The sequence below is a fragment of the Penaeus vannamei genome, chromosome 2 (assembly GCF_042767895.1).
Source record: "Penaeus vannamei isolate JL-2024 chromosome 2, ASM4276789v1, whole genome shotgun sequence".
Taxonomy (NCBI): domain Eukaryota; kingdom Metazoa; phylum Arthropoda; class Malacostraca; order Decapoda; family Penaeidae; genus Penaeus; species Penaeus vannamei.
This window is the reverse complement of record NC_091550.1, coordinates 35,190,469-35,215,468: the sequence shown is the minus strand read 5'-3', so window position 1 is coordinate 35,215,468 and position 25,000 is coordinate 35,190,469. Positions and strand designations below refer to the sequence as shown.

Genomic DNA, 25,000 nt, shown 5'->3' with positions numbered 1-25,000 from the left:
ATAATCAATTAACTGCCATGGTGAGTTACCTTTTTTCTTCCTCTCCTACTTAAAACCAATCCTCAGTGAATGTATGAATAACTGGCTCCTATTTTATGATCCTCTGTTCCAGTTTTGACAGCAAGATGGCCAGCTTGGACGATGACTGCTTTGATTTCAATGCCCCCAAGCACTACTTTGACTTTAATTCAGCGCTTGATGAGCCTGATGATTCCTACTTTGGTAAGTATGGGTCTTTTTTATGCTTATTTATCTCCTTTTTTCAATAAAATATACTATTTGTTTTAGTGAAGGATAAAAGCTGTGTTGTGAGATTGCCTAGTTCCAAATAGAAAACATAGTAAAGGTAACTTAGCAAAGTACTTTATAAATGGCAATTTACCTTTATTTTCTTTACATCTTTTTCCTTACAGATTGATATTTTGTATGGCCCTATTTTATTATTTTTCTTAATCTCCCCTCTCACTTTTGACTATTCTTAACACTAGACTTTATATTTTTTCTTTGTTATCTCTGGTATTTGGAAGTTTTAGAAAATTTGCTTCATGAAAGAAAATCAAAGAGGGATTTCTTAACTCAAGTAATATGATATAGATGCATCAGATCTCTGGCTGAGCAGTGCTCATTATCGCTTATTCCCTAGACTGCCCAGGGGAGAGTGAAGTGTTTGAGGAAGAGAAACCAAGTTCAGCAAGACTGGCTCCAAAGACACCAGCGGAGACTCCAAAGAGACCAAATGTAGCATCTCCTTACCACAGCAGAGGTAGAGTTTTTTGTCATTGTATATGAGGATAGTATCCACCAGAGCAGGAAAGTGAATGCAGTTTGGTATCCTGGATGCACCTTAATTGTCACGAGTCGAATCATGAAGTAGAAATGAAGTACTTCTCCCACACAAAGTAGGGCATTGAATAAGGAAGAGCTGACATTTGCAGCAGAACTGTTTGATATTTCACTAAATTGAATACATTTTTGAAACTTCAGTTTGCTTAGATTTGACAAAAACTCCTTTATATTTAGAAGGCTTTGTAAAGATTATAGATATTTAATTGGATAAACTAATCTTTTATAGTACAATAATAGATCATACTTTATGGTTAGATCACAAGTAACTTGTGCATCCACAGCTGAAAAGCCAAAGACCCCCCAGAGTGCTGTCAAGTCTGCCAAGCGTGATAACATGATGTCCAGCATTGGTGTCCGTCAGTCTCCAAGGCTTGCTGCCATTGCTAAGGTACAGAACCCTTTCTGCACTCCCCAGGTAATGCCATCAATGTCTGTGCTGCCACTAAACCAGCTTTCTAACGTCCGGTGCAGCGTGATATTTATTGATTGTGGAAGAATTTGTGTTCGTGTTTTAACTGTCTACAGCATCCAAGTAACAGGGTTTTCTACCTTACCCAGGCCTTACTTGAACTGTTTTCTTGTTCTTTACATGTCAGTATTTGGTATCCTTTTGTGCATGGATGTGGTTTTGTCTGATGTCCATTGTTTTTTTTACATGTTAACCTTTTGTAGATATTTTTATCTATTACTAATTCAATAATAACATTACTTAGATTGTTAGATATTCTTTTGTTGTGCATAGCTTTGTTGACCTGTGGTCCCCGTCCCTGAGGATCCATGAGCAATGTTCAAAATTTCAAGAGGCACCATTGGGGGGGGAAACATGATTACTTTTTTTTTTTCATTGCTCACATTTATGTAGTCAGTTGCATAAGTCTTGCAAAGGAATATAAGTTCATTATTTGTTTAGGAAACTGGCATATTGAACTGACACAGCTTTCAAAAAACAGGGACTCTAGTACTGCTGTTATATATATTTGAGATCCTATTGTATATTATTTGCTTAATCTAGTTAAGTTGCATTAAAATGATATTTTCATAGTAACTTCCATTATTTAGACCTTCATGTCTTGTGTATATATGTTAGGTTTGAATGAAAAGCATGTTATTAGAATTAGTGAAATTGTATTACAATGCTTTATTTATTTTTACCTTTTCTCCTTAGGCTGTCCGAAGGAGTAATGCATCCAGACAGTCTCTTGGATCTGCTTCATCAACTGGAAATAAATCCTCCCTTGGGTCACAACTCAATAAAGTGCAAAAGACAAAAACACAGAGGTATGGTTCATACACTTCTCAAGTGTTTGTGTATTTGTAATTGAACAGATGTGAGTGCCTATATCTAATATGCTTCTAAAAACAAATTTGATGAAATTCATTTGACACAAAACATTGTACATGTAAATGATGACAGATATGGTATCTGTAATACAAGGGCTTAGCTGGAATAAGCTTCTTCCAGGTGTCACAGTAACTGGGATTTGTTTTATTTACATTTTAAGATTTCACTGTAGTTTTGTTGATTATAATATTTGGGTAAATTTGATAATTCTTTGCAGTACAAATACACTCCCCAGAGACTAGTGACGGAGAATGTGTATGGAGCTCAAGTGGCTGAGGTTCAAGTCTTGGTCAGGGAGGGTTGTTATTTATCCATATCATTGTAGCAATGCCTTATTCTATCTTTCATAAATATACCTCAGTACATCTTAGGATTTGGATTGCTAAATCAATTTCCACCAAGTGCCAAAAGAGAGAGTGTGTGTGTGTGTGTAAAACTTTGCTATATCATTATTCTAGTATAATTAGATAGGTGATGTCTATGAAGTGAATGAGATCCTACTTGCACACTCCTTTTAGTGGTTCATGTGGTATGGTTGGTTTAGCACCATCTCATACCTGGAGTGGTCTAGATTTGAGTTCTGATCAGGGTGGGTTGTTATTCATCCACATCAATGCAGCAGTGCATTATTCTATCCTTCATAAATATATTTCAGTACATCTGACTTAGGCTATGAATTGCTAAATTGATTTCCAATGAGTGCCCATGGGGAGTGGGATAAATGGATAGTGTATGTTGCACACGTTCATTGATACTAAGGCCAAACGTAAATGGACAAGGGTCTTCTTATTTTGTGGTACTTTCCTTTTGGTCATTGCTTTTGTATTAAAGAATTTACTGTGGTATGATTAAACATATTTCTCATATGCATATGTACATGATTATTTTTACAATATTCTAGTTTTCTTATTCAGTAAAAGTTTTATTTCTATATTACTGTCATGGTCAGCATGACAGTAGGGTTCTCTTTATAAATACTTAAACCAATGATACTTAGATGGCATGTATATACATGCCATGTCCATTGTAATTTTAGTTTTATGAATTTTGTTTATACATAGATGGCTCCATAAGAGCTTAATCATGAAGGGATCAATTGCAAGTCCTTCTTGTCTCCCCTTGTTTACCCCTATCCTTGCTTTTTAGAGAGGTTCTTTATTATTTTATTTATTTATTATTATTGTTTTTTGTTTAAAATTAGTATTTCAAGAACATATTTATCATAACACCATTTTCATTAGTAATGGTAATAAAATTAAGAGCATTAAAAGAAAACACTAAGGATGGGGTTATCAGATGAGGTTACATAGGGCCTACTAATTGGCTTCTTGGTAATTTAGCACTTGCCGAACCATCTATGCATAAATAAAATTCACAAAACAAAACTACAATGCACAGTACATGTAACCTTTGCCAATGGGTTAGGTAAATCTGGCAATATGTTAACCATTCTGTGTCACTGACAATTAATCTTTGAATCTTGTGCATGATTATTTGTTTTTATAGACCTTCAGTGCCAAAGGTCCCTGGGATGAGAGGACTAAGCCCTCGTGATCAGGAAGACCTGGCTGTCATTGCTAACTTCAAGAACAAAATGGCACAGAACAAGAAGAAGGGTGACAATTCAAGCAGCAGCCACTCAAGGTCAGGAAGATTAGCACCAACAAAGCCACAAGAATTCACCTTTGCTACTGACAGCCGACTCAGAAATCAGAAGACTGGTGAGATTGAGAGCAGTGTCCCCTCCCAGGCGCCACCCAAGCCAGCTCGCCATGGCCCCACCAGACCAAAGGAGTTCCACTTTGCCACAGACTCACGGGTGAAAACTCATGAAAATACCGAAGATACTGATCCTGTTGATTTCACCCGTATGCTACGTTCTAACCAATCTGCTGTAAGTATTATAAATCTTAGTTTGAAGGTAGAGTTGAAAAGTGGATCATGCATTTTCTTTATTATATTTACATTTCTATTCAAGTAACATGAAATTTTGACAAATCTATATCCTATATCATTTCATACCTCTTATACTTTGTCTCCTTTATCTCTCCCTTCAGTCTCAAAAAGAGAAGCCCAAAGGCCCAACCATTCCCCAGCCATTCAACCTAACTGAGTCTCGAAAGGGCAAAGTGGAGGAGGGGAACAAGTTTGTATCTGTTGCAGAATTGAACCTAAAGTTCCACACCAAAACTCCCCAGAGGTTCCGCAGTAAGCGTGGAGGTGGCAGTATGGGTAAGATTTTGATTTATTCATAGATATGTATATTATATAAGGTTCCTTTTTTGCATTTTTGTCTAATATAAAGATAATCAGATCTCTACATGTCAGATATTGTGATGTTACATGTTATATATTCATCATATCAATGCGTTATTCCATCTTTCATGTTATATTAATAACATATGTCTGTTTTTACTAACTGGAATGGGTATTATTTATGAAAACAAACAAAATAACAATATAGAGGAAATTACAATATGCTTAAATTTTATTTCACCGTTTTAGAGGACCTTCACATGGATGGTAAGAAGACTAAGGCTAATCCTGGGGTGACAATTCCCCACACTCCTGTTCTCTCTACACGCAGCCGAACTAGGCAGGTGAACTACCTCACTCATGAAGAGCAGGAGCAGAGAGAATTTGAAGAGGCTCAGAAGTAAGGATGTCTCATTTGATTACTATTTTACCTAACTTAAGATATCAGATGTCAGTTAGTTAAGGGTTTGTAAATATTGTCTTAAACGAAAATAGGTAATTACATATAGGATGAATGCACTCACCAGAGACTCTCCAACTCCATGTCACAATTTTTCCAATGCTTTAAGTTGGCAGAAGTACTGTGTAGAATAATGCTGTGAGCATTGCCTTCTGCAGTCTTTTTCCTTCATTTGTGGCATTAAGATTCAAGTCTACATATTATTTCTTTTAGCAGTAATTACAACTTTTTTGTCTTCAATAAGAATATCATCTTTAGTTTTTCCTAGCTTAGTGTGTCCATACCATAAAAAGGAACCCTAAAATATGTTGCTTGTTATTATTATAAACCCATTGGTCGCGGTATTATGCAATATGGAGCGTAATCCCCTAATTTTAATTATTTTCAACTCGGGTGGCGTATGGGACCACACTTGAGTGTTTGCGCGCGCAGTGGTGCTGCCTTCCCTCTTTCGCGCAAATATTTTGTTTACTTATATCTGAGAAAAAATAAGTATGCAAAAATTTGCAAAAACCCTTGCAAATACATGCAAACATGCAAACATATGTAAATGCGCTCAGAAAAAGTGGCGGGCGTGGTTTAAGCACGTGCAATAGGCGAACAACTCATTTGGCTGTAAACAGCCCATCGCACACGCGGGCCCGGGGGTGGTGGGCCTGGGCCTGTCAATTGCACGGTGCATCATATGATGCCATCCGCAGCCAGTGGGTTAATAAGACTAATTATCATTGCATTTTATTTATTTATACATGTATATAATTTCTTCCAAGTTTCAGTTGATATTTATTTCTAGTTAAATTAATTTTCTTTCCCCAGGCATGCCTTCAAGGCTAATCCACTGAACAAAAAGGTGTTTGAAGCACCATCAACTGGCTATGAGGTAGAGAAGAAATTACCAACAGTTCCAGAACCATTCAACATAACAGAAGTTAAGAAGGTGAGTTATTGGTTATTACTTTATTATAATGTGCTGTAACTTTTTGAACTACTGTTGGGAAGTCCGTACAATGACAAAGTTTCAAGTTTGGTGTAAACTTCTTATAAACTGAAAAAGCTTGTTTCCTAAGAGTTTGAATAAACCACAACAAAACAACTGCTTGGAAATGTTCATAACAACGTACATGAGCAGTACTAAGATGTGAGGGGGGAGGGGATAGTTACCTAATCAAGCCTATAAAACTTAACCCAATTGAAAAATGGCCCTCCAAAATAGGTAATTGAATGCAGTTAGTTTACATATGTTTATACATGCTTTTGTGTGGAGATTACTCATGTGAATTAGTTGTCTAAGTTTTTTGTCTTTGCTGCTTTTTCTCTTCCTCCTTCATCCTCATCCACCGCCTCTTGAATGTGATGATATAAACAAACCCAATTTGAAGGACTTAAATGACTCCTAAAGACAATTAATATTATAGCCACTTGAAGGTTTAACATTTATAAACAGTGGTAGTAATAGTTTGATTGGTCAAAATACTCAGTTTCTTTTTATTGATAGTAATATTTATATGGATGAATCTTCATACCAATATTGATGCAAAACATGCCTTAACTCATTTTTTATACTTTAGGGTAGTCCCTTCATCCATAAGTTTTTACTTGGCCTATCAGATATTTATATCCTGATATTCTGAAGTGTATATATGTATGCTGAGTTAAATTCTTGGAAATATATTGCATTGTGTACATATTTCCTTTCTGATTTGCCCAAATTGCTAATCTTGATGAATTTAATTTCTAATTTATAGAACAACCTTCCCCTGGGTCACAATTTCCGTGAAATGTGCAATAAACTTGGAGGCTCAACCTCATCTGTTGCATCCCTTCCTCACGGAGGCATCCCAAGCAAATGGGATAAGACTTCGACCAAGCCCCAGCCATTCAGCTTTGATGAAAGAGATAAACAAAAGATGCAAAAGAAGCAGGAGATGATCCAGAAGGTAAGATAATGATGATTATCTAATACATACAACATGGAAAGATTCTATTGCTTTGCATTTTCTAGTAATACTTTGTAAATATTTGCACTACCCTTCCTGTATAGCTGGTGATTGTTCTCTCCTAGTTTCAAATACTTTGTGCAGTTTTTTTTCTATTTTTGAGTGATTGTTACTATGTTGGTGCAAAAAACACAAGTATAAATAGCATATTGTAGCTAATGAAGGAATGATCGTTTGTGTTTACACAAATAATCATTTATGTGAAATTTTTATCCAGTGGCCCTATATCGTTAAATACAATTAATGATCCACGGATACTGGATATAAAAGTCCACATAAAATGTGCATTTATTTTGCACATACCTAGGAGTGATCAAGGTAAATCTTGCATACTAGGACATTGATACTAAAAACATGGTTTTGTGGTCTCGAGACATGTTTTGATAAGATGTATTGATTATGGGTTTTTTCTTTTACCAGTATGTTCTTCCACTTATGTTTATTACCATTTATAAATGTTTAAAAAGTTTTCCGAAGATTTAATTTCCATTTTGATTTCAGGTATTGGAAGAAGAAAAGAAGTTAGCTGAGTTCCATGCCCAACCAATGCCATTGTTTGAAGGAGTGCGTGGCATCCCAGAGAAGAAGCCCCCAACACCTACACGCCAACAGCCGTTCAATCTGACAAGTGAATACCGAGGATCACTGAAGCAGCTCCAGATTAAAAAAAGTGTAAGTAACTAATAGATCCACTTTCTACTGCAACTCTTGGGTTTTAACCCATTGGAACCAGATGGATCCAGATCACATGGCCCAAAATATGGGCATTAGGCATATGTGCATGGCAGCTCCAAGAGCTTTGTTGCACTCATGGTTAGTCTTTCCCATCACCCCAGCCTTCAGCCAAAATGTTCAAAGCCAGATTTTACCATGACAGTATGTTCATGTAACCCATCCCTTAAGCCAATTTTTTCATGCGTGATGGTCATGTTATAAAAAAATCACGGGGTTAATACTACCGTTGAATTTGACTTGCATGTAGTCCTTGTTGCTTTTAGCTGGGCATCTCCTTATTCATCTGACAAATATTTACTTTAAGAGGACAAAGCAAAGCCTAAATTTACTTTTTCAGATTATTATAAGTATTTATGCTTTATTACTGAATATTTCTCATTATAATTCTTGCAGCTTGAGGAACAAGCCAAACTGGAAAAGGAGCAGAGAGAATTCCGTGCCCGTTCGGATGCAGTCGTCCATAAGCAGCCCTTCATCCCAGAGAAGTCCAAGAAACCACTAACAGATATTTCTGGATTTACTCTCAACACTGAGATTAGATCTGAGGAACGCAATGAATTTGAAATGCACCGCAAAAGGAAGGAAGATGAATTGTTAGCAGCAAAGAGAGAGGTGAATTGGAGAATTTCTCTTATTAACAGCTTTATATGTATGGAGTTCTTATAATTTCTATGGCAGCAGAGTAACATAAAATGGGAATTGCCAAAGTTGTAGAAGGTTTACATTTGTACCTAATTTCTGCGTTAGATTCTTCTACACAAATGTAAATAAATAAGAAAAATGTTGATAAGAAATAAGAAAATGTTGATAGAATTGAAATAAGAAAATGTTGATAGAATTGCTGAAGCTTGTCCACATTATATACTAGTACTGAGTACAATTTGAATAAAATCTTGTGTTCACACATTTTGAAACCTACTTTTAATGTTTTCAGAATGAAGAGAGGCAGGCAGCAGAGGAAGCTGCAGAAATTGCAAGACTTCGTCGCACAATTGTCCACAAGGCTAATCCAGTGCCCAGTTACAAACCTTATGTTGTGAAGCCCTCAGAACGTCATCCCACAATACCTAAATCTCCTAACTTTTCCACTGACACTCGTTTACGGACAAGATCAAGGGCAGACTCTACTATGAATATTTCTAGTGCTACTTTCACTTCTGAATAATGGACTTCAAATAGGAATGAGATCCTGAATGTAGCTTTAGTTTAATATTTTGATAATGACAGAGTTAGATAGTATTAGGTTTAACTGAAAGTTTTATGTTGTGACAATAGATTTGAAAGAGGCTTTCAGCCTAAGATAATCAGTGAGATTTCAGTCACAAATCTTAAAAAGTTAGATAAATGCATGCTAGATTTTTTTTACTAGCTGTGAATGAATTCACTGGTTACATTCCTTTTGTTGTACACAGCATGCTACCACCTATTTTTTTAAGGTGCTTTACTTTCAACTCAGTAACTCCATTTGGTGTGAGTGTTGCATAAAGAAACTTATAAATGTTAAGCAAAACTTAGCAACTCTTTTTATTGACGTATGGAGTATGGATTCTGAAATAAACTTCATCACATGTCTAATGTACTAACAGTACACCATATTTTGCAGGTAATATTATTTTGAATGTTTTTATTCAGGTGTCATCTTAGCTTTACAAGTAACTTTTCAAGTCTCAGCATGTTTCATTTTGTTGAATAATAGCTGTTTTTTAGATTCCAAATTATTGTGCCTTGTAATTTATTTCCATTGCTGGTACCTATTAAAAATATAATCTTGAGCCCTCAGGGTGTGAAATATGAATAATTGTCTGAAATTTCTGTGGAAGCCAAAGTCTGAGCAGAGGGCCAAGTTGTATAATCGTACAGCATTCCAAAGTATTTAATCAAATGTAGTATACATTTGCCTTGTTTTAGACATGCTGAATTCTTCTTTTTTCTGTCCTAATAATTTTAAGGATACATTATCTTCATTTCCTGCTGTTTGAGAGATGCTCTTTTTTGTTTTTTTTTATTTTTACTTCTAATATTGTCTGAAATATAGGAAATTTTTTATAATGAAATGATTATATCCTTTAATAAATTACAAAAAACAGATGTATTTTGTCTACCCACAATTACATACATATCTCCAGTTCTTCACTCCTTGTCACAGTTGCATCTGCATTCCAAACTCATACTCTATCTATCCTGACTGATCTCACTAATAAATCTATTCCTCAACCTCATTCCTCTCTTAATACTTGTACTGGAACTGTCTCTATCTCCCCAGCAAACTGCCCAGTTGATACCAAAGATTGGTCAGATTGTAGAGAAGGCTTGCTCGGCTGCCTCAAAGACTAGGATGTGATAGTACATTGCTACTCCATTCCTCCTAGAGGTCATCGAAAGAAACCCACCCACCTACTTTCCCCTTCGTATCTACATTGGTGGACAATCCCTCCCTGTTCAACCATACCAACCTCCTCATCAATGTCAAAATTGTTGGCTATTTGGACATCCTGCCAAACTGCTGCTCCACTGACTGATGCCCCCTATGTGCCCAACCGGTCATAACTGATCAAACTGCCCTTCACAAACACGCACATGTGCTAACTGCGGTAGTCCCCATAATGTATTTTATAGAGGCTGTCCCACTTACAAGTCTGAGGTAGCAGCTCTCAGATACAAAAATGGTCTCACTCTACATGAAGCCAGACAGGAAGCACGCCGACATGGTTTCTCTACTCCCTACTCAAGTAATATCACTCGCTGAGCCCCTCCCCCTCCACCTCAAGATGTTCCTACACCCTCCCCTATACCTACCTACTTCCCAACTTCCACTTCCATGTTCTACCTCCCTCAGTCAAATTCTTTTGCCACTAAATTCAGACACCCTAATCTCAACTATAGCCCCAACACCGTCCCCTCTCCCTCCCCGCAGCAGACTAAACGTTCCCCCTCTTTCCCTACTGCACACTCGCCTCCACCTACCTTTGCCTTTATTCCTCAGACACCCTCTCATAAGAAAATCTTTGTATCACAAAACTTTCCAGCCAACTCCACTGCAGAAACTATGGAAGATATCCAAAACTATATGCTTTAGTCACAAAATTCCTCGACTCATGCTCCTTCCACACTCAATGTGACTGCTGATATCCATCCCCCTCCTACTCATATTCCCCCTACACCCCTCCTTCCTCCTCCCTCTCAACCCAACCTAACCCCTTCAATTTGTTATCCATCTTAACCTTTCAAGATCACTCTTGACAGTTGAAGCATAGCAACTATCACCCTTCACCCCTCCTTTAATATACTTTCTTATAGTGCTATATGACCTTAGATGTCTAGCATATTTATTTTTGCTTTTTAACCATTAACCATTCCCCCCCTCAAGGAAACCCCTCTAACCAACTCCACTGGAGAAACTATGGAAGATATTTAAAGCTATATCTTTGAGACAAAATTCCACAACTCATGGTCCCTCCACACTCTAAGTGGCTGCCGATATCCATCCTCCTACTCATATTTCCCCTACACCTCTTCCTCCTAACACAACCTATCCCCCTCAACTTCGTCTACTACTGATATCCATCCTCCTCCTACTCATATTCCCCCTCCTTCCCTTCCTCCTACTTCCACCCAACACAACCTATCCCCCTCAACTCCGTCTACTATTGATATCCAGCCTCCTACTCACCCTACACCCCTCCCTCCTAACACAACCCATCCCCCTCAATACCAACTACTGCCGATATCTATCCTCCCAACACCCATCCTCTCCCTACTTATATTTATTTTGCTTTTTAACCATTAACCATCAAGTACTCTATTTGTCCCAGCCAAGTGGGATTGATTCTTTGTGATTCCCCCAACAGCCCCTTACTCTGACAATACCCTTCTCTTCCAAATTATGTCTCCAAAAACAAGTAGGCAAAGTTTCCTTTCGCAGTCATTTTGATCGTCAATGCCTTGTCAAAGTTACATCTCCAAAGCTCGTGCACCATCTATCTTAGCTGACCTAACTGGTAAAACTATTCCTACCGAACTTCACTCCTCTCTTAATATTTGTACCAGAACTGTTGCTGTCTCCCCAACTGATAGTCCTATCTACCACAAGAACTGGACAGACTGAAAATGACTTACTTGCCTGCCTTGTTGATTATGATGCAGTTATATTACAGTGCTACACTATTCATCTTAGAGGACAGCTTAAGTCTTACACCAATATTGCCAAGATTAGCTTCCATTAACATGACCCCCATGAAGTTAATATTGGTGGAGTGTCCTGCCCTGTCCGACCATATCGACCCTTTTCCTCGTTAGCATAAAAAATGTTGGCGTTTTGGGCACTTAACCAAACACTCACCCCACAGCCCGCTCCTGTGTATGTGCCCAACCTGGCCATGGCCGTTCAAATTGCCCTGCTCAGTCATGTACGTGTGTCAATTGTGGTGGCTCCCATAATATTTTACAGGAGCTGCCCTGCCTATAAGCTCGAGTGTGAGGTACCAGTTCACATATTCAAAGTAAGCATCATTCTATGCGAGGCCAGACAGGAAGCACAGTGGCGAGGTTTTCCTCTACCTATTCAAACGCAGTCCTTTGCTCCACTCCAATCTCTAGCACTTCCCCAATGCCTACCCCTCCTTACCACTTTACCTGCTGCACCAAGCACCCTATCTCCTACCACTTCCTCTGCTCTTCATATGAACATTTTCGTTTCTCACACCTCCAGAAACTCCTGAAGACATCTAAAACTTTCTAAAAATGACCCAAGAGAATGCTCCACTCTTATCCACCATCCAATCTCTATTTTTATTCCCTCTACATTCGAAGTAATTGACGGAATAGTCCCTATCCTCAAGTTCCCTCTACCCTTCTTCCTCCCATTCTCTCTCAACACACCCCTTCCCCCCTTCTCCATGTGCACCATTCCCCCTTTTTCCCCATTATCCTTGCTGCTCCCAGATCTGTTCCCTTATCTCATTCTCCAGATTCTTTTCCAACACCCATTTCTACCCGTATTACACACTGATTAAGTCAAAATGATTCATTTACAGGTTTTCTTATACAGTGTTCCTCTTACTTCCTGAGATATTTAGATACTCTCCATTTGATCGAATTGCCCTACGCCCTTAGCCTCTTCTCTTTACCCTTTTCACTACCGTACTATCCTATAACGCTCTATGACCTTTGACATCTAACACATTTTATCCTAATCGTTAACTCATTTTCACCCTCTTTGCTACAATACTTTACCATAATCCTGTATGAGCTTTGATGTCTAGCACATTTATTAGTTTTAGCTATTAACCATTTTCCTCTCCTCTTTTCCCTTTCCTTCTTTTCTCCAACCCCTTCTTCTGTCCACTCCCTAAGATTTGACAGCCACACTGAAAGGATAAAAGACTGGCTTTGGGTCAGTCCTGAACGGCCTCATGGAACCATAGTATTCCTGTTTAGTTATCTAGCCCTTACCCCTCATAGGGACCTTGAGGGGTGAACCATTTCTCTTCCCCATATACTCCAGACTTACCATGGCCAGTAATAATTCTGCACATTTGTTAGGGGCATTGAGGCTTGCCCCTCTATCAGCTAGCCCCAACAACAATAACTTTTCCAGTTCTCTAATCCCTGACTCTCCTTTGATCACAACTGAACAGGACTACTACTTCTATACCTACTGTCAACTCAATCCACTCCAAACCACCAACTCAGGTCATTACCTTTCTGTCAGAAAATATTCCTTCGTCTCTCCTAAGACATCATCCACTCCATCTCATGTCCAGTCTTCCTCATTTTCATCTCATTCCTCCCTTAACTACTCTTCTGCATACTTATTGCCCACTTACCTGTAGTACTACCTCCTTCTTCCTTCCGTCACTTTAACTACTCCCATCACTACAAATCTTCTGAGAACTCTTTGGAAATCCCAGCTAAATGGGATTGATGTCTTGTGATTCCCCTACAGCCCCTTACTATGATAATGTCCTCCCATTCCAACAATATATCAAAAAACAAGTAGGCAAGGTTTACTTTTGCAGCCGTTCACGTCTTGTCACAGTTAAATTTAGAGTCCCAAGCTTGTTCATTATCTATCCCTACTGACCTCACTAGCAAACCTATTCCTGTTGATCTTCACTTCTCCCATAAGTTGATATTGCTGGAACATCCTGTCCTATCAATTATATCGGTCCCTCCCCGTAATTGTCAAAAATGGAGTTTTGGCCACCCTGCTAAGCAGTCACTCCAAAGCCCACTGTCCTCTGGCCTTTATCGTTCACACAATCATGCACATGTGCCAATTGTGGTGGTTTTTATAATATAGTTTATAGGGTCGAGTCAGAAGTAGCAGTCCTCAGATTCAAACTTGGCCTCACTGTCCTTGAGACCAGCTAGGAAGAACGCCGACGATTTTTTTCTCTCTCTCTTGCTCCTTACTTTGGTGCTGTCCTTCGCTCTGCTCCCCCCCTACTCCCCAAGAAATTTCTACATCTCTCCCAGTATCTCTTCCTCCTACTCCTTGCATTCCTACTTCTACCCCTCCCTCTCCCACTCATATTCTTTTGCCATTCTAAATCCACACTACAATCTCTCCTTCCCCGGCGCCTCCTCCTCTTTCTTCTCGTTCTACTCTTCACATCAGACAATTTAAACTCCATCCCATCTTCTACTGCATTCTCTCCTACATCTACCTCTTCCTCTGCTCCTTAAACATCTGTCCCCTCTTCTCCCCCTCATAAGAAAACCTTCATTTCTCTGACCTCCCCAAAGAATTCCATTTCAGAGTCTTGATAATATTCAAAACTATGTAATTATGACCCAAAATAACATACCAATACATCCTTCTCCAATCTATCTGATCCCATTCCCCCTACACTTAGTGATTATTAACCTCCATCTTCCTCCTCCTTATATTCCCCTTACACCATTCCCTCCTAATATCTCTATTTTGACACAAAAGTAACCCTTCCTGGATCCTTCCATTCTCCCTTTTTCTCTTCTTCGTGTTTACTTACTCCTTTCTCTATTTGCATTCCTTTCCTATCCCCCCTTTTCTCATCTCCGACTCCCTTTTTTGTCTCTTTATTTCCTCCTTGGCTTATACCCTGTATTTGATCCTCTGTTTTCCTTACCCACCTAAATATATCCCCCTACTGTCCTTCTCACTCATTTCTTTCGATACCCATGATTGCAGTCTCTAAATCCTTCACTGTAGACTTCCTTTCTCATATTTTGAACTATCCCCTCCCTTCTGAGTCCAGTATTCTTGTGACGAAACTGTATATACGCTTTTTTGCCTTTAAATTCATGTCCTCACTCCCTCCTCTTTGACTATTTTCACTTACTCCCATAACTCCTTATCTCTTATACAGTCTGTGCACTTGACCAACCTCTATTTCTATAAGATTCAGAGCTGGTTACATGTATACACCCCAAAAATCAGGATTTGCTGGGTGCTCAGCCATGTTGGGATCCCTGGCAATGAATAGGTTAAAGCTCTAGTACGAGGTCTATGAAAGTACTTACATCAAGCTTACTCTAGCACATCCATGTCACACCAACCCCATTTCTCACATATTCCAGCCACTGATTATTACAACCATTTTAGGACTTTCCTATTTGCCCGCTGGCAGTCTTTCCGGTCAGGTCTTCTCACCTATTTCCATGCACAGGTCCTTTTTCAGTCCCATACTGTCCTGACTGACCCCATTTTCCAAAAGCCTATGCTTCTCCACACTTATCTTCCCATTCCCGACCTACCCACCTGTTGTGGAATCCTTGTGGAATCCCACACTTTTCCCTTTGACAACTTGTTTTCCTTTCTCAGATGTATGCATATCCTATATATGATGTAATTGCTCTTATTAACTTCCTTTTCCCTCTTTAGCTTATCCCTACCTTAACCCATATACTACCCTCTTTACTCTTCAATACCACACTATCCTAAACTGCTGATAGCTTTGACATGTAGCCATTTAATCATTAACTCCTTTAATTTGTGTTTTAACCATTAACCATTTATATACATATTACAATTTCTAAAAAGAACTGTATTCATGGTTAACCTCTAGTATTGCAGAATTAGTATGTAATAAATGTCAATAAGAACTGTAAGGTAACTGAATAAATCAGAGGCTTATATGATCAACATATATATTGGTGTATATTGTAATATATCCAAATGTTTTAATGGGTTATAAATTATTATATTTCATTTTGATGAAAAACATCTGACAATTGTAAAAGGATTAATAATAAGCAATATATATCACTTTCATATTGTATTGCCTTCTTTACTGTAAAAAAAGGAAAAAAAAAAAAAAAAAAAAAAAAAGCACAATAATGATGTGGTTACTTTGTGCCAATATGATGCAGTGTTGCATATTCTCCTTGAAATTTACCAACATATTTTTTTTGCTATGGCTATTGATAGTATGGACTTACAAATCTACAAACAATCAAATTTTGAAAAACTAGCAAAAAAATAGTAAATCTGAATCCTTAACTAAAAGGACTTTTCAAAGAAAGAAGTAATTTGTATAAAATTTACTTATCAGAACTTAAAAAAATACATTCATAATGATAGATAATTACAATATAAAATGACAAGAATAGATTCTTGTCAGGGAAGTCACTCAAGAGAAATTAATTAAAATCCTGATATCAAAGACTTAATATTTGATTTAAGGTCTTTTTAAAGTGAAGAAAAATACCTATTTACAAACTTTTGGGTGATATGAAATGTACCAACTGTTAGTATTAAAATAATGTTTCCATTTCAATAGCATAAAACATTTCATTATTACACAGAAAACAAAAGCAAAGGATTAATCATATTTCACAATATTAGCCAAATTTCTATTGTCACTTTCAAACTTATTTCAGAGAAATTATACATTTAAATGCCAAATCGCGCTGAAGTCTGCACACGCCTGGGTGTGCCAACATCATACACTTGTTGGCGACGAGATGATTCTTCTCTTCGCTGCTTCTCTTCTGCTCTTGCCTTCAGTGTGTCCTGGGCTCTGTCCATCTCTGCTTCCATGGCAGCTTTGTGCGCAAGAGCCTGGCGGCGTTTTTCCATCCGAGATGCTCCACCCTCATTAATACTATAAAATTTACCTCCCACTTCAGCTAACCACCCTCCTTCCACTGCTGTGACACACTGCATGTACTCTTTACTTGTCATTACCAATTCGTGGTACACAATGTAATCAGGCGTGTATCCCATACCAAACAGAGCTGAAGTAGGGTGGAGGTGGCAAGGTGTTCCTGTACGAAGGTTAACATATTCACCAATCCCTTTCAGGCGACAAGCTTGATGGAAGTATGCAGCACATATACACTTGCGTACTAAGTCTTCATCCATACCACAACTAATTACCTTTAGCTTTTGTTGTTCCATGATGTCATGTAACTGTTGTCTTACTTCTCTTACTTTTTTCAGAGCTTTAAAATGTAAGAAATGCTTATTACACCAATTCATGGAATATTTCTGCAGACGCCACTGTCTATATATATTCAAATAAGTCAGATGGTCAGACTCTGGTACCTGAAATTTTTCACGCATTGCATCAGCTTCCTCCTCCCTACCTTTGGGACGGTAGAAGAGTGCTGGAACAGACAACATGGAAACAATTGTTAAAATTTCTTCTGAGCAATGCATTTCTACACCTGCCAACAACATTTTTGAAAGTGCTGGATCAAGTGGAAACTCTACCATTGCTCTTCCTAACTTTGTTAGCATACCAGTGTTATCCAAGGCACCTAGAGTCCACAACTGATACTGAGAGTTTAGCAAGTTATCCTGAGGAGGAGGATCCATGAAATGAAATTTAAGCAGGTCTTCTACACCAAGAGATTTCAGTAAAAGCACCACATTTGCCAGATTTGTACGCTGTATCTCTGGAACTGTAGTTGCCAACAGTTCATCCTTATACTGTCTTTCTGTGTACAAGCGATAGCACATACCAGGACCAGTACGCCCTGCTCTGCCCATTCTCTGGTTGGCATTGGCCTGTGACACTGGATAAACCTGAAGGCCATCCATACCTACCCTTGGATTGAAAACCTTCAGCTTGCAGTAACCTGAATCAACAACATACTTAATACCATCTACAGTAAGAGATGTTTCAGCGATGTTTGTAGCCACAACACATTTGCGAAGACCATCAGGTGCACGTTGGAAAATCTTTGCTTGGAGATCTGAAGGAAGCTGAGAATAGATGGGAAGAACGGCTAACTGGGGGGCATTATCAATTTCATCTAATTTTTCCACAATAAGTTCACAGGTGACCTCAATATCTTCCTGTCCTGGCATGAATACCAGAATATCTCCTTCCTCAGCTTGAAGATGAATTTGGAGAGCTTGCTTCACTGCTGCTTCTACATAATCCTCAACTACATTACGTGAAAAAAATACCTCAACAGGAAATGTTCTGCCAGGAATGGTAAACACTGGTACTTCACCAAAGAACGTAGCAAATTTTTGTGAATCCATTGTAGCAGATGTAACAATCAACTTCAAATCATGTCTTCGAGCCACAACTTCACGCAACAAACCAAACAATACATCTGTACTTAGGGAACGTTCATGAGCCTCATCCATAATAATTGCACTATAATTATCTAAATCACTCTCACGCAATGACTCTCTGAGCAATATTCCATCAGTCATGTATTTTATGATTGTCTTTTCACTTGTACAATCTTCAAAACGAATGGCATAACCAACTTCTTCTCCAAGGTGTGTACCCATTTCATCAGACACTCGCTTGGCCACTGACATTGCAGCCACTCGCCTTGGCTGTGTACATCCAATCATGCCAAGTGTACTGTAACCATCCTCATGAAGGTATTGAGTCAACTGAGTCGTCTTCCCACTTCCTGTTTCACCAACAATGATTACAACTGAATTCTCTCTAATAATTCGCAGTAGTTCTTCCCTTACTGCAAAAACTGGGAGAAATTGTCGCTGCTCCTTGATGGACTTCTTTTTAGCAAAGTCACTAGATGCTTCATTTGCATCCTTCATGTGTTCTGCAAATTTTTGATCAGCTTTGTAATCTGTTTCTCCCTCTTCAATCTTCCTGTCATCTCTCTCATCCTCTTTTTTGACACCAATAAGATTTCCTAACTGTGTACCAGCAAGTTCCCATTCCTTTTTGGCAGCTTTCCTACGTTCGCGTTGTTCCCTCCTGCTCTTGACAGCAGCAGAACCTTTCCTAGACACCTGTGCCATATCTGATGTAGAATCTTTGACTGGAATCACAGGCTCTGGTTGCTTTGTGAAAACTATACGGCCATCCAAGAATGGGGGCACAATGTTGTGCACCAAAATATGGACCCTGTTGGTAAATTCTTCTTCAAAATCCTCATCATAATCAATCTTCTGTACAACACCACTGGTCAACATCCTATTTGTCTCCCACAATTCATTATCCTTATGAATTTGCCTCTGCTTTGCACTCATCTTTTTCTTGTTCTTTTCCAGTTTCTCATTTTTCTTCCTCTCATATTCCTGGGACACATCAGCAAATGGGTTATTTGTGTCATCATAACCTTGATCCATGTCATACCACTGTCTATCTAATCGTTTCTCTTCTTCTTCCCATCTCTCTCTCTCTTCTTCATCATCAAATTCTCTATTCATCTTCCCATCTCTTTCACTCATCCAAGAATTGTACTTGTATGATGGTGTTGGAAGTGGAGTCTTATCACTGTCATGGAAGTCCCTCCTGCTAGGAGAATTTCTCTCTCGCACTGAATGATTTCCACTGCGGAATGACCAGTCATTGTCTCTGGATCGATGTTGGGAAGAGGGAGTGGGAAGGTCCCAAGAAGAAGTCTTTGAAGGAGTAATGGAATTATCTTCATCATCCCATGAAGAATGAGAAGGAGTATCTTTCACTCCTGGAATCCGTGGCGTTTCTGGGGCATCAGAGAACCTTGGTGTCCTGTTGGATCTCTCAGACCAGTCACCCATTCCTGACCTCTCAGAATAACCTGATCTTTCTGAACTGTTTCCATAATCACCTCTTCTCTCACTCCTGTCTCCTCGTTTACTTCGGTCTTGGTAATATCTTTCACTTTTATCACCATATCTCTCACTTCTATCACCATATCTCTCACTTTTATCACCATATCTTTCCCTATCTCTTTTACCATCTCTGTAATAATTGTCTCTCCTATCTCTATCATATTCTCTTTTCCTACTGTCCCTATATCTATCCCGGTCTTCTCTGTCTCTATCTCTGTCTCTGTCTCTATCTCTTTCCTTTCTGTCTTTGGTTGATGCACTGACATACCTGTCTTTGTGCTTTTTCTGTTTTTCTGTGAGTCGGTCTCTAACTTCACGGTTGACGCCCCCAGTGTATGTCGGTGTTTCATCATACCTAGACCTGTACTCCCTTTGCTTTCCCTTGTCCTCTTTTCTTGACTCCTTTCCATACTCCTCATCGCTGTCACTGCCATCATCACTGTCACTGGATGAATCTCTCTTCACCTTCCTCCTACTACTCTCCTTGTCATTATCCTCCCGGATCTTCCTCTTCAGGGCAGCCAGTTTGTCCAGGCCAAGGATGGAGCCCCTGACAGGAATGGCTGGCTTTTTGAACACCGAGTCATTATCTTCTTCCTTCTTCACTTTCCTTACGATGAGGCCTCCAACACCTCCCGAGGAACCTTCCAAGATGTGTGCCATATCACCTGGCAAAAGAACCAATAAACAGTAAGCACAAGATTAAGCAAAAACATAAAAGCCATCAGTTGATTTCAATTACAGCTCAAAATATGGGTTACAGCTAATATGTGCAGTGCACTATCATCCTAATATGCAAATGACATGTAGCCTATTTGAAAAACATTACATAACAATGATACAACTTCATACGACAAACATGACAATTTATACACTATTATTCTAGAATAATACCATAATGTGAAGCCGAGAGAGAGAGAGAGAGAGAGAGAGAGAGAGAGAGAGAGGAAGAAAGAAAGAGAGAGAGAGAGAGAGAGGGGAGAGAGAGAGAGAGAGAGAGAGAGAAAGAGAAAGAGAAAGAGAAAGAGAGAGAGAGAGAGAGAGAGAGAAAGAAAGAGAGAAGAAAGAGAGAAAGAAAGAGAGAGAGAGAAGACAGAGAGAGAGAGAGAGAGAGAGAGAAGAAAAAGAGAGAGAGAGAGAGAGAGAGAGAGAGAGAGAGAGAGAGAGAGAGAGAGAGAGAGAGAGAGAGAGAGAGAGAGAGAGAGAGAGAGAGAGAGAGAGAGAGAAATAGAGAGAAAGAAATAGAGAGAAAGAAAGAGAGAGAAAGAAAGAGAGAGAGGGGGGGTAAGAGGAAATGAGAGGAAGTGGAAGAAAGAGAAAAAGTGAGAGAGAAAGAGAGAGAGAGAGAGAGAGAGAAAGAGAGAGAGAGAGAGAGAGAGAGAGAGAGAGAGAGACACAGAGAGAGAGAGAGAGAGAGAGCGAGAAAGAGAAAGAGAGAAAGAAAGAGAAAGAAAGAGAGAGAGAGAGAGAGAGAGAGAAAGAGAGAGAGAGAGAGAGAGAGAGAGAGAGAGAGAGAGAGAGAGAGAGAGAGAGAGAGAGAGAGAGAGAGAGAGAGAGAGAGAGAGAGAATGAGAAAGAGAGAAAGAGAGTGTGTGTGTGTGTGTGTGCGTGTGTGCGTGTGTGTGTGTGTGTGTGTGTGTGTGTGTGTGTGTGTGTGTGTGTGTGTGTGTGTGTGTGTGTGTGTGTGTGTGTGTGTGTGTGTGTGTGTGTGTGCACGTATGTGTGAAAGAATGAGAAAGGGAGAAGGAAAGTAGCTACTGGTGGTGGTGGTGGTGGTGCTGCTGCTACTGCTACTACTACTATTACTACTACTATTGCTACTACTAGTACTACTCCTACGAGTCTACTATTACTACTAGCCTACTATTACTACTGCTACTGCTACTACTACTTCTACTACTACTGCTTCTACTTCTACTATTACTATCACTGCTACTACTTCTACTATTATCATCACAGCTACTTCTACTATCATGGCTATTACTACTACTACTTCTACTACTACTACTACTACTACTTCTACTATTACTATTACTGCTACTACTTCTACTTCTACTATTACTACTGCTACTACTACTACTGCTGCCGTCGTCACCAACCGCCACCACCAGCCCCCACCACCACTAATAATAACAATAATAATAATAATGATGCTATCAATAATAACATCAGCAATAATAATCATTGACATGCTTATTCAATAGGTCCAAGTGGCTGGGATATGACAACTAAGATTTTTTTTTTTCACAATAATACATTTTACAAAAATGGAACTGAACTCATCTACAAATATTCATATAATATCATATGCCCTATTACAACAGACACGAGTAATACTAAAGGTATCTTCTTCATTTTTCCTTATGATACATCTTCCTACATCATATTCAGCTTCCAAGAATGCAGTCTTTACATTCCAAGCTTTAAAGACTACTGTCAGAATACATGCCAACCTGAGACTGTCCTTATTACGTGAATTCATAACACAACAATTTAGTTGCAAATACAACTGCAAGGAAAATTCTATAAAATTCTATAAGAACTATTGTTTTATTATGACTGCTATCATCAGAAACTAATTTAGCTCTGCTTTACTTTTGCTGTCAAAAACTCACCAAGAGCCATATTTTAAACTTGAACTTTACACTTTTGCATGAGATGACTGAAAAAAACTTGCTAAGTAAAATAACACCTGAAATGGAGAAGTTCAACCTAGCCTTCTACCTATACCTATAGTAAATGCCATAAAATTTAAAGTGGAAATATTGCAATGCATATACATTAGGCATGGTTATAGGGGGGTTAGCCCAGCTGAAAAGCATACCAATTTTCTTGCATATACTAATATTCCTAATGACTTAGGTTTTCAGAATGTGGGCGTCTGGCGTGGCATTGCTGGCGGATGTGGCTAGGAAGGCCACATGAATGGCACCCAAAAAATCAGCTAAGTTATTCCAAAAGCGTACCACTTGATACAACCCCAGATTTGATGATACCTGTCCCCAAGCACATACCATGCATCTACCAGACATTTTGGATGGGGGGCATGGTCAGACAGACAAAATTAGTGGCTTCATGAAAATGGGCTAATGAAACTAATTGCAATATGTTGACTACATGCCTATGCACCAAAAACAACCAATGACAGACATCTTGAGTGGTGGGGTACCCGTGACAGGCACCCTATTAATACCCCGCCCCACAATTGGGCTAGGGTAGCTCACAAGCGTACCAAATAAAAATAATTGCAAAGTGTTAAGTAGATACCTATGTACCAAAAACAACCTATGACAGAGATTTTGTACAGTGGGGTACCCTTGCCAGATATCCTATTACTACCACGCCTCAAAATTGGTCTAGGGTAGCTCACAAGTGTACCAAATGAAACTAATTTCAAGTTAATGTCAAGTAGATACCTATGTACCAACAACAACCAGTGACAGACATTTTGTTCAGTGGGGTACCCGTGCCAAACACCTTATTAGTACCATACCCAAAAAGGTAGCAGCTCACAAGCATTACCAAAACGTTGTGGGAAGGAATATGGTCTGGCTCTGCTACGTAGATGACATCCTCGTTTTGGTACCAACCAGGATGAACCTGCCTGATCTCCACAGACTCAATGCAGTACACCCCTCCATACAGTTTACCTCAGGGGAAGAAAGAAATAAACAGCTCCTTTTCCTGGACACCATGATCCACAGAAGTCCAGATGGCCCGATATTTTCCGTGTATAAAAAATCTACCAATAAAGATGATTTCATTCACTATTTTTCTACCCATAGCAAGAGGACTATAGAAGGCATGGTCATTGGTTTCTTCCTCCGAGCCCTCAGAAAATGCAGCCCTGAGTTCTTGGAGGAGGAAATGCTGTAGCCGACCCCCGCAACCTGCAGCGCAGCATACTTCCCCCAGGTTGGGTCCAGGTCCACAGCCTGTCCTCTCGCCCTCACCATCAGCAGCTTCTCGACGACGCATACCGAGACCTGATTGGTTGACCACAGACACCTCACGGCTCGCCTACTGGACCGCAGGCTCCCCTCGTTCCCGGGTGGCTGGCACAGCTCAGACCCACTTAAGCTCCCGCACCTGGGCCGAGTTGAGCACTCACGATCCTCCAGCAGAGCAAGACACAGCAAGCAGCAACAAGGCCTACCCAGGCCTTAGCCAACGGGTGAGTCGCCCCGGCTCTCCCCGGTGATCTCCACAACACCAGCCATACCTGTGGGCACTCACACCCACACCCAAAAGCTCCTTAAAGAGATGATTGACACCAGCCTATGGCGGATACCAATCCATTGCCATAATGCAACATGTCTGCATCACTTTCCAACACCTCCATTATCCTTACTCCATGCTCACCCACCTCCAACACAAGGTCGAGCAGACTGAGAGGTGAAGACAAGCAGAACAAGATAGAGAATAACCATCCCCTACTTGGAATTGACTGAACACCTGGAGGCCCTAGTGGGCCGCAATTAAAGATAGCTACATCTTCAGGCACGAAGATCCGAGATATCGTAAGAGAAAAGAGGTCAAACTACAACAGACCCCTTAGCCAGGTGTACAGCATACCCTGTGGTGGTTGTGATAAAGTCTACATAGATAAGATAGCACGAGGACTGCACGAATAACGAATCAGCCAACACCACAGCGCTCTCAGAGACCACGACATGAGAAGCACCTTTGTTGTTCACGTCGACATCGATGGTCACCTCCCGAAGTGGTCCCAGGCCTCCATTATAAAGCAAGGCCTGGCCCCATGACAAAGGATGATGGTAGAAGTTTGGGAGCCACAAACTATCCAAGGTCGTCGTTCACCTGATTACTGACGTGACCTGACCACCTACCATTTGTAAAAACATTTCATGTACCTCTTGTCAAGTATGCCTCTGACCACCCCCCACCTTCCACTCTAAGGTTTACATGGAGGAATGTGCATGGAGAAGGGAGGGAGGGAAGGAAGGACGGGGATGGAGAGAGGGAGGGAGAAAAGGGCATGGAGGGAGGGAGGGACAGTGATAAAGAGAGGGAAGGAGGGAAGGGGAGGGAAGGAGGGAGGGAGGGATGGGGATGAAGAGAGGGAAAGAGGGATGGAGATGGAGAGAGGGGATGGAGGAAGGGAAAGAGGGATGGGAATGGAGAGAGAGAGAGGAAGGGAAGGGGATCGAAAGAGGGAATAAAGGAGAAAGAGAGAAGAGATAGGGAGGGACGTGTGTGGGATAGGTTAGTGAGGGAACGACGATAGGAGAGAGATAATGGGGGAGGGAGAAAGGAGATAAGGATGGGAAAGGGGGAGGGAAGAGGATAGAAAGAGGGAGGGAAAGAAGGGAATAAAAAGAGAGAGG

The 25,000-nt window shown here is 39.8% G+C and overlaps 2 protein-coding genes across 7 annotated transcripts in view; one reads left to right on the top strand and one right to left on the bottom strand.

The window, feature by feature from the left end:
• LOC113825603 (targeting protein for Xklp2 homolog) overlaps positions 1–9,722 on the top strand; it is a 10,998-nt gene extending 1,276 nt beyond the window's left edge. Inside the window, exons 2-13 of one of the 2 annotated variants that reach the window (XM_027378441.2) lie at positions 113–222; positions 644–763; positions 1,128–1,234; positions 2,012–2,124; positions 3,695–4,082; positions 4,246–4,420; positions 4,694–4,844; positions 5,721–5,841; positions 6,650–6,841; positions 7,403–7,573; positions 8,030–8,248; positions 8,571–9,722. In XM_027378441.2, the coding sequence (XP_027234242.1) occupies positions 126–222; positions 644–763; positions 1,128–1,234; positions 2,012–2,124; positions 3,695–4,082; positions 4,246–4,420; positions 4,694–4,844; positions 5,721–5,841; positions 6,650–6,841; positions 7,403–7,573; positions 8,030–8,248; positions 8,571–8,801 (2,085 nt within the window). In that variant the 5' untranslated portion in view covers positions 113–125 and the 3' untranslated portion in view covers positions 8,802–9,722. Of the gene's footprint in view, positions 1–112; positions 223–643; positions 764–1,127; positions 1,262–2,011; positions 2,125–3,694; positions 4,083–4,245; positions 4,421–4,693; positions 4,845–5,720; positions 5,842–6,649; positions 6,842–7,402; positions 7,574–8,029; positions 8,249–8,570 lie in introns of both variants that reach the window. The other variant, XM_027378440.2, reaches the window with a different exon arrangement.
• Positions 9,723–16,147: 6,425 nt separating this feature from the next.
• Prp16 (ATP-dependent RNA helicase l(1)G0007) overlaps positions 16,148–25,000 on the bottom strand; it is a 14,960-nt gene continuing 6,107 nt past the window's right edge. For 2 of the 5 annotated variants that reach the window (XM_070132461.1, XM_070132468.1), the window contains exon 2: positions 16,148–20,320. In XM_070132461.1, coding sequence (XP_069988562.1) covers positions 16,512–20,315 — 3,804 coding nt within the window. In that variant the 5' untranslated portion in view covers positions 20,316–20,320 and the 3' untranslated portion in view covers positions 16,148–16,511. Of the gene's footprint in view, positions 20,321–22,267; positions 22,293–23,174; positions 23,281–24,018; positions 24,191–25,000 lie in introns of those variants that run through there. The other 3 variants (XM_070132450.1, XM_070132475.1, XM_070132454.1) reach the window with 3 other exon arrangements.